General features: G+C 33.6%; 1 protein-coding gene across 1 annotated transcript; it reads left to right on the forward strand.

Annotated features, from left to right (window-relative positions):
- Positions 1 to 9,269: 9,269 nt before the first annotated feature.
- LOC139892828 (AT-hook motif nuclear-localized protein 20-like) lies at positions 9,270 to 10,100 on the forward strand. Its single transcript, XM_071875955.1, has one exon. The coding sequence runs from the start codon at positions 9,270 to 9,272 to the stop codon at positions 10,098 to 10,100; it is 831 nt and encodes a 276-aa protein (XP_071732056.1).
- Positions 10,101 to 10,708: the final 608 nt, after the last annotated feature.

The raw sequence follows: 10,708 nt of genomic DNA on the forward strand, positions 1-10,708 counted from the left end.
ACGCATTGAACTGGGCTTACCCATGGACTATCAGAGATTGGATAAATTAGACCTGCATCTAGCAGTTTAATAATCTCTTTCTTAACTACACCTTGCATATTAGGATTTAGTCTTCGTTGGCGTTGCACATACGTTTTATGACCTTCTTCCATAAGGATTTTATGTGTGCAATACGAAGGACTTATTCCTTTAATATCATGAATCTTCCATGCAATGGCTGGTTTATGAGCTTTCAACACAAAAATGAGTTGTGATTTCTCATTTTCAGTAAGAGAAGACGATATTATTACAGGTAATTCAGATTCACCATGTAAATAAGCGTATTTCAAATGGTTTGGAAGTGGCTTTAACTCTAATTTTGGAGGTTCTTCTATCGATGATTTGTATCGATATCTGTCTTCTTCTTTTAGCATTTGAATTTCTTCTGTTGTTGGTTCATATCCATTAGCTATAAGTGTAGCTAACATTTCAGCTTCATCAATTGGTTCATTACCTTCTCCTAAAGAACATTCTCCTGTTCCTTGTAATTCTGGAAATTCTTCTAATAATTCTGCATGTGCATCTATAGTTTGAATATAATAACATGTATCATCTGCAGATTGTGGTTGTTGCATTGCTCTATCAACTGAAAAGGTAACACTCTCGTCCTCTATACTTAGGGCCAGTTTCTTACCGAACACGTCTATCATTGCTTTAGCCGTGTTTAAGAATGGTCTTCCTAATATGAGAGGAACTTGAGAATCTTCTTCCATGTCCAAAACAACAAAATCTACTGGAAATACTAAAGTACCAACTTTAACTAGCATGTTCTCCATTATCCCTCTAGGATATTTTATTGATCTATCGGCTAGTTGTATGCTTATTCTGGTTGGTTTCAATTCTCCAAGGTCTAGTTTAGCGTATAGTGAATACGACATTAGATTTATACTAGCACCTAAGTCTGCCAATGCTTCTATTGAACTAAGACTACCCAGAAAACATGGAATTGTGAAACTTTCTGGATCAGATAATTTTTCTGGTATCTTATTCAACAGCACTGCTGAACAATTAGCATTCATAGTAACAGCCGAGAGTTCTTCCATTTTCTTTCTATTTAAGATTAGATCTTTCAAGAATTTAGCATATCTAGGCATTCCTGAAATCACATCAATGAAAGGAAGATTTACATTTATCTGTTTAAACATATCCAAGAATTTGGATTGCTCGGCTTCAAGTTTCTCTTTCTTCATTTTACTCGGGTAAGGAAGTGGTGGTTGGTATGGTTTAACATAAGGTTTATCCTTAGCTGTGTTATCTTCATTAACCTTTTCAACTACCGGTTCTTTTTCCTTATCTTGATCAGGTTGTGGTTCTTGTGGAGTAGGAATAGCTTCATCAGAAGTTACAGGTATTTCAGGTGGTTTAAGTGTTGTACCACTTCTTGTGGTAATAGCTTTAGCTGTTTCATTCCGGGGGTTAGCATTTGTATCACTAGGTAGACTTCCCGGTTTTCTTTCACCTATTAACCTTGCTAGGTTACTTACTTCTTGTTCCAGATTTTGAATAGAAGCTTGTTGATTTCTAAATGCTTGAGCATTTTGTTCATTGGTTTGTTTCTGAGAGGTGAAAAACTGCGTTTGAGTTTCAACTAGCTTCGTCATCATATCTTATAAATTCGGCTTTTTATCATCGGTTTGTTGTGGTGGTTTGTTTTGAAAATTAGGTCTTTGCTGGTTGTAAGTATTATTGGATACTTGTTGATTGCTAGGACCTTGTTGGTTGTTGTATGGAATATTTCTGTTATAATTCTGGTTTTGATTGTAAATCGGTCTTGGCGGTTGATAATTATTCTGATAATTATTTCCAGGCCTTTGGTTTATGTATGAAATATTCTCTCTTTGTTCCATTGTTAATTCAATACTGAGACAATCTTTTGTCAAATGTGGTCCTCCACACTGCTCACAACTAATTCGTATTGAGTGAATATCTTTAGTCATTTTTTCCATTCGTCTCTCCACAGCATCTATCTTTGCGGAAATGGAATCTAAGTCATGGCTAGAATCGGCTCTAGCTGCTTTAGATGATCTAATGATATCTTTTTCTTGGTGCCACTCATGTGAGTGGGAAGCAGTGTTATCAATAATTTTGTAAGCATCAGTTTCGGTTTTCTTCATAATAGAACCACCAGCTGCTATATCTATGTCTTTCCTTGTAGTGATGTCGCATCCTTGGTAGAATATTTGTACTATTTGACAGGTGTCTAAACCATGTTGCGGACATCCTCTTAATAACTTTCCATATCTAGTCCATGCCTCATATAGAGTTTCATTTGGCTTCTGTGTGAACGTAACAATTTCTGCTTGAAGTCTTACGACTTTAGATGCAGGAAAGAATTGTTTAAGAAATTTGTCAACTAAAACATCCCATGTATCGATCGCTCCTTCAGGTAACGATTCCAACCAATCTTTGGCTTCTCCCTTTAAAGTCCAGGGAAATAACATGAGATATATCTGTTCATCCTCCACTTCTCGGATTTTAAATAGTGTGCAGATCCTATTAAAGGTACGTAGATGTTCATTTGGATCTTCCTTCGGCGCACCACTAAATTGGCATTGATTAGTCACCATGTGTAGAATTTGTCCTTTGATTTCATAATCTGGCGCATTAATGTCTGGATGAGTAATTGCGTGACCTTGGCCAGTGTGTTTAGCTCTCATTCGGTCTTCCATACTTAAAGGTTCCAGATGCTCCATAATTGAATTTGTTGAATCGGAATCACTAGAGGATTCTGATTTAATGGTTCGTTCCTCAACAATCTCTGTTTGAATGATTGGTGGTTCCGGAGGAAAGTTTAATGGTTCAGGATCTACGAACCGTTCCTGAATATTCTCCGGATTCTCAATTGTGAGGTCGGGTTCAAAAAATGGATTATCGGAAATTTGAACAGAAGTACTTGGTCGACTGGACGACGATTCTAAAGAAAAATCAACGGCGGTTATATTTGCTAAATGTCTTGATCTAGTTACAGGTGGTGAACGTACAAAAGGTGGTGAACGTCTTGCTCGGTGCATTCACTGAATATCCTATTAGTTTTAAAAAGGAAAGAAAAATTATAATAAGTTATCCAATCAATAGACTTTTCTGATTTTGCCCACGTTTCGAATAGCCAAAAGATGCAGCAGAGGGGCAGGATTCGTTTGGTCTTAATATAATTGAGGACTGTTTGGCTCCAATAACCCGGTCCACGTACAAATCCAACTATTACTACGAACCAGAAAATTTTGATGTCTATCAATTTAACCACTTAAAATAAATTTTCGTAATTTTAAGAAAATTAGATAAGAAGTAGAATAAAAATCTATGTCCTAAAAACTAGAATAGCGAGAAATAAGAAAGAAAAAGAGTTCGTCGAAAAAGATCGGAAAAGAAAAATAAGAAAGAAAGATAAAGGGCGACGGAAAAATAAAAGAAACTTATAAAACTTAAAAATACTTGACTAACCTAACCTTATTACTACAACTAACTTAAAATTATAATCGCAAATTGAGATTACTAATTGGAATGATAATTGATACATAGTAAAAGGTGTCTAAAAATATTAAAGCTTACAGGAAAAACTAAATTCCAAATGGAAATAACTTAAAAAGAAACTAAAACTTAAAAAGGCGTCGCAAAATTCTAAAGCACTTAAATCTTAGTCTAAAGAAAAAGCACTTAAGGGATTTTACGGCAAATCCTAAAAATCTAGAAATAAAAATAAATATGGCAAAAACTATGACTTAAAACTAAATACGAGCGAAAAATACAAAAATTACGCTAAAAGAGTACAAAATATAAAAATATACTAAAAATTGTAAAAAGTATAATTTTTATAAAAATATTATTTTTATATTATTTATTTTATAAAAATATTAATTTTAAAATTTAATTAAACTAAATAAACTAAATATATAAATTAAATAATAAAACTAAACTTAATTAATATTAAATATAAAACTAAATAGGGTTTTATAATTATAATAATAAATAATACCCGTAATTAATGCTGATTCAGGGCTACAGTTGGCGTGTCAGCAGGGCTCATGCGATCGCATGAGTCCTCAGTTGCCCAGCCATGCGATCGCATGGGCTAGGGTTTCGGGCCAAGAGCTGGGCTGCTACAGTGTTCGGGCCGAATTAATTTTTTTTTTTATTATTAGCGTTGCGCTTCCGGCTTTTAAGCTAGATTGTTCCCCGGCAGCGGCGCCAAAAATACTTGATGTGGTAGCGGAGTGGTATAAAATAGTTATTATATTTTTACAGAAAATACTATTAAATATGATACAATTTTACACAAGATATTTATTTATTTATAGAATGGATATACTTAAACCTTGCTACAACACTTATAGGCAGTGTACCTAATCGTACAGTAGTGTAGTTTTTAGTAAGTCCGGTTCGTTCCACAGGGAATCTTTTTAAACAAAGCTTAACGCTATATTAGTTTACTTTTATAAAAATACAAATATATATATAAGTAATATTATTATTATAAAAGGGGGGTTTTTACCGTTTAATGACCGGTTTGTCGATTTTAAAACTTTAGTCGCAGTTAAAACCAAATGTAAAATAATAAATAAATACAAGACTTAATTTAAAGCGTAAAGTAAATAACGATAATGAAAATGCGTAAAATGAAAGTGCGATAAAATAAACTTGCGATAATTAAAAAGTACAATAATTAAAAGTGCAATTAAATACAATAACAATAAATAAAATGCGATAATTAGAAGTGCAATTAAATATAAAATAAAGAAAATTAAATATGAAATAAAAGAAGTATGCTTATTTAAACTTCCGTAATCATGATGTTTGACGTGTTGATTTTAGTTTTATGCCCATGGGTTAATTGTCCTTTGTCCTGGATTATTTAATATGTCCGTCTGGTTTTGTCCATAACAGTCCATCAGTCATAAATATAAAGTGCGAGTGTCCTCGTCAAATTATCCTTATACCCGAAGTTAAATATTCCAACTAATTGGGGACTTCAACTGTAACAAGATTTTAATACTTTGTTTAATAATTACACCAGGATGTCGACTGAGTGTAACCCAAGGTTTTAATATTTTGTTATCAATTATACCAAGTGTCCTTGTACATAATTTCACCCCTGTTTTAATTATTCTAGTGACTATTAATCCATTCTCGTGTCCGGTTAAATGAACGATTATTCGTACATATAAATACCCCGCCCATCGTGTCCGATTGAGTGTATATGGTAATTTATAGGGACGCCCAATTGTAAATCTTTATATTAACATTAACAAACTATCATTTAGTTAAACAAATATAAAGCCCATTAATAGCCCATAGTCTAATTTCCACAAGTGTCGTTCTTTTGTCCAAACCCCAATTATGGTACAAAGCCCAATTACCCAATTTTAGTAATTAGCCCAACATCATGATTACTTCGGATTAAATAAGCATAATAATAACTTAGCTACGAGACATTAATGTAAAAAGGTTGAACATAACTTACAATGATTAAAAATAGCGTAGCGTTACACGGACAGAATTTCGACTTACACCCTTACAATATTCGCTAACATACCCTTATTATTAGAATTATAATTAAAATTAAAATTAAAATATAAATTATAAATATATATTTTACGTATATATGGAGAGAAGAGAAAGATAGATTTGTGGTGCACCAAAGCTCGATTTTTATAGGCATGTGGGCTGGAACTGGGGCTCATGCGATCGCATGGATTTATGCCTTCCAGGCCATGCGATCGCATGGCCAGCTGGGGAGGCTCATATTTGGTTGTTTTCTTCTGCCGACGGTTTTATAAATAATATAATATATTAAATAATTATAAGAATTATTTAAATATTATATTATATTTATGTGCATAGTTGACTTGTAATTTTTAGTCCGTTGCGTCGAGCGTTGAGAGTTGACTCATGTCCCGGTTCCGGATTTTCGAACGTCCTTGCGTATAATTTAATATCTTGTACTTTGCGTTTTGAATCTTGTACTCTTGTAATTTCGAGACGTTTCTTATCAATAATTGGAACCTCTTTGATTGTATTTTGTACTTTTGAGCTTTTTGGTCGTTTGCGTCTTCAATTCGTCGAATCTGTCTTTTGTCTTCACCTTTTATTATTTAAACGATAATTACTTGAAATTAGAACAATTGCAACTAAAAGTTTGTCTTTCTTGAAGAATAATGCTATGAAATATATGTTCGTTTTTAGCATTATCAATATATATATATATATATATATATATATATATATATATATATATATATATATATATATATATATATATATATATATATATATATATATATATATATATATATATATATATATATAGACAAGATTAAACTTAGAGCATGGGGAGTGGCAGTTCGTCGCTACCCCGTCCCACACTCCCTCCTTCCGTCGCCTACTCGCGTTTCACCTCAGTCAGTCGCCCACGCGACTGCGAATGCAACAATTATAAAAAATTATTATTAAACAACGGCTATTCTTATCGTTATTTTTTTTAAAACTCCCCACTTTCTCTATATAAATCCACTCCCTACTTCACACAAATTCACCCATTTCATATACAACTCACATCCAACTTTAAATAAAAATGGATTCTTGCATTGTTTCGATGAGCGTTTACTACGGTGGTGAATTGAGCGAAGACTGGAAGATGTATTCCGACCCTCAGTGTAAATCGTTCGATTCGCTAGACGTAACTTTATGGGACATAACACGTTTTTTCAGCTATTTAAGAGAGCATGTCGACTTCGAGGCCTTGAATTTTATGTATATTGTTCCAAGAACGGAGAAATTTGAGTTTCTCACGAGCAAAAAAGAATGGCAACAAATTGTCGAGAAAGCAAAACTCAAACGCGAGCGTATCGAGTTGTATTGTATCCATATATGGTCCCGACAATTCATTACCCTACCACATCCTACTACCCGCACAACAGTAGCGAAGGAGAGATACGTGAGTGAAGAGTCGATCAGGCCGTTTTGAGTTCGGGTTGAATTTTTTTTTTATTTTGTTAGGAATTTTAATGTTTTCTTATATTAAGGAATTGTAATGTTATTTTTTATTATTTTAATGGAAGTTGTTTTAATTGAAATATAATTTTATAATTATAATTATTATAAAAATATTAATAAATAATAAAACTAAAAACTGACACTTTAAGTGATTTAAGTCACTACTTCTCAATTTTTCTGACTCAACAAGTTATGAGTGACAACCTAGATCACCACTCCGAGTGCTCTTATAACCCAAAATCTTAATCACTTTTCTACATTTAAAATTTAACAGCTGTAAATCATGATCTTTTAAGTGAAACTAACGATTTTGAGTTTTTGACCCACAAATCAATAACTTAAAATGCAACTTAAAGATCTATCCCTCCCATATGCCACCAAAACCCTAATTCCAAGACCCCTTTCTCTACTTGTCTTGAGAGTTTTTTTTCTTTTTATCATTCATGATGGAACATCACGTTGTGGGTCATATAATGTATATTATTATTATTATTAAATTAATAATAATAATAATAATTATTTATATATATATATATATATATGTGTGTGTGTGTGTGTGTGTGTGTGAGAGAGAGAGATAGAGAAGGCTTATATAAACCATCAAAGACTTATTTTTCTTTGACCATATCATATAAAGTACTCGTATGTAAAAACAGTGTTTTATACGGAGTATATCTGTCATGCGTAACACATATGTTTGTTATTATATGGTCAACAATAATGTTGAATAATAATCATCAATAATAGATTAGTGAATGACCCTGATTTTCTTAGTTTCAAATTTCATTTGCTAGCTAAAGATAAAAGGGTTATAAACGACCATCAAATAACGAGTTTGACTGCCTACATACGAGGATGGGTGGACCTAGTTTTGCTTCACTGGTATCACACGATACTAGTGAAATACGTAATTTAGTGGAAATATTTTTGATTTAACTGTTTGATAGTTTGGATTATTTTTAGTGAGACCACTTAAAACCATCCAATATAAAATATTTTTTTTTCAACTTTTGATACTGGTGACTATAATTCATAGATTCGCCACTGCATACGAATAAAAAATACTCCCATTGTTCGAGTAGGCTTTAAAATCATCGAAAACGATATTTTCTCACCAAGTAAGAACTCTTTGATCGAATGAAAACAACCATAGATATTGATAATCTATATACCTCCTATTTCATGCTTATAAACATATTCTTACAAATTTACTTTTTTTTAGACGGAGGTCTGAATGCGATGTCGGTAACGTTATAGTTCTACCGCTTCTCGGGAGAAAACTCCAGCGGTGAATCCATATAGGTATCGCGTGTGATAAAACCTCCTCAGTTAAGGATTAATGGCAAGACGTACGAAACCTTTGAGACCCACGAAATGTTCGGTAACATTAAGGGAAATATTTTGTAGCTCATGGGGATTGTACCCTGACCTCCCTTATAAGAAGTTAGATCATCACTAATACACCAATACTTTGAGGTTACACATCCTTTCAGATTACGAGTAATATATTATATTACTGACTAATATGTTTAATTAATTCCACATTTTGTGGATTTGAGTATTGTTGTTGTACTTATGTTCTATTCATACCCTAACTTGAACTTTCTTTGTCACCAGGTTAACCTAGCTAGTAGCTATACGGAGTATGGGTCTGTTTTGCCCTACTACTAGTAAGTTGAAACTCTGTATATATAATACATTGAAGCTTTTTTGTTGAAAGTATGAACATATATCTTGAACTAATTACTTTTAATAACTTAATATCAGCTACATTTTGTATTTCTCTTCCAAAAGTGTATCGGTTTGTGTGTGCAAATTGGATATGTGAATTCATATCATGGGAGTAATATGTCTATATCTATAATATATATGCTATGTACGTACATATACCACCCCCAATTAAACCTAAAGAATGAGTCTTTACAAGTAGCTTGAAAGCAAAATAAACAATTGTTATATTACACATCTATAGAGAGAGAGAGACCAACATGGTTTATATTAATTATTACATAAAACCTTTGATAGATACACCCACACCCACCAAACGAATACACACAAATTAAGCTCCGATAAAAGTACTAAACATATTTCTTCACCTTCAAAACGATATATATATTTTTTTAATGAATTTCTAAACCATCATCTGTCTTTTTTTTTTTACTGATCACCAAACTCATCTGTAGGGTTTCAAGGAACCTGCTTAAAAACACTGTCTTAAAACATCTATCTTGATCGAGATCATGTCGAACCGATGGTGGACGGGCCAAGTCAACGTAGGAGGTGGCGAAGCATCTTCGGGTGGGTCAGGTATCAAAAAACCAGATCTAGGAATCTCGATGAACGACAACACGGCCGGAAGTGATGATGATGAACGAAACAACAATAGTGATGATCAAAGAGATGGTGCAGTTGACCCTTCTAATCGAAGACCAAGAGGCCGGCCTCCAGGATCTAAAAACAAACCAAAACCACCAATTTTCGTCACTAGAGATAGCCCTAATGCACTCCGTAGCCACGTGATGGAGGTAGCTAGTGGGACCGATATAGCCGAAAGTATAGCTCAATTTAGCAGGAAAAAACAAAGAGGTGTTTGTGTTATGAGTGCTAGTGGGACAGTTATGAATGTAACCATAAGACAACCATCAGCACCTGGTTCGGTTATGGCTTTACAAGGGCGGTTCGAGATTTTATCTCTAACCGGCACCTTTTTACCAGGTCCCGCCCCACCTGGATCCACTGGCCTCACTGTATATTTAGCAGGAGGCCAGGGTCAGGTTGTTGGCGGGAGTGTGGTGGGGTCATTGGTAGCGTCGGGACCAGTGATGGTAATAGCCGCCACGTTTTCCAACGCTACATATGAAAGACTTCCGGTTGAGGATGAGGAGGAAGCTGATAGTGTGACACCTGGACTAGGTGGTGGTGGCGGCCATGGTGGATCGCCACCACAACTCGGGATGGGTGATCCGAATCCGATGCCCGGGTATAGTATACAACCGAATTTAATTCCTAATGGAAGTGGACTGTTGAATCATGAAGCTTTTGGTTGGGCTCCTGGCCGGCAACCATACTAAAGTGATATGGTATTAATTGCAAATTAAAATCTATATCAATATAACCATATAATTACAGTACCATTATTTTCAATTTTTATTTTTATCATATTGTAATTATAATATAGGTATATTATAATATAATATAATATAGGTATAATATAATATAGGTATATTAGTTTAGTTTTCTTTTAGGGACATTGTGATGTTGTTTACATCAACAATGATAATCTTCATATTGTAAATTAAAATGTTAGAGAGAAGCTTTATATATTAAATAATCAGACTGTTTTTTGCATTTGTATACGGAGTAGTTTGCTTGACTTTATATTCTACGGAGTAATAACATAACATATACTGTAGTATGCACACAATAATTTGTTCTTGTATTCGGAGTATCATTTTATATTGTCTCAAAATATAAATAAGAAGGTTTTGCTACTATGTTTAATGAAATATTTTTAGAAAAGCATACAGAACTCGTTCATATTTGAATGAGTAAGTGACTATGTGGGATGACTAACAACTATAGAATGAGTAACCATAACCTTGTTTTTAGTTTCAACAAGGATCGGATTTCGTGGTCTTTGGTCGAAATCAATAAATCTCGTATCGATGATGGTAACGAT

Source organism: Rutidosis leptorrhynchoides, chromosome 2 (assembly GCF_046630445.1).
Source record: "Rutidosis leptorrhynchoides isolate AG116_Rl617_1_P2 chromosome 2, CSIRO_AGI_Rlap_v1, whole genome shotgun sequence".
NCBI classification, from domain to species: Eukaryota; Viridiplantae; Streptophyta; class Magnoliopsida; order Asterales; family Asteraceae; genus Rutidosis; species Rutidosis leptorrhynchoides.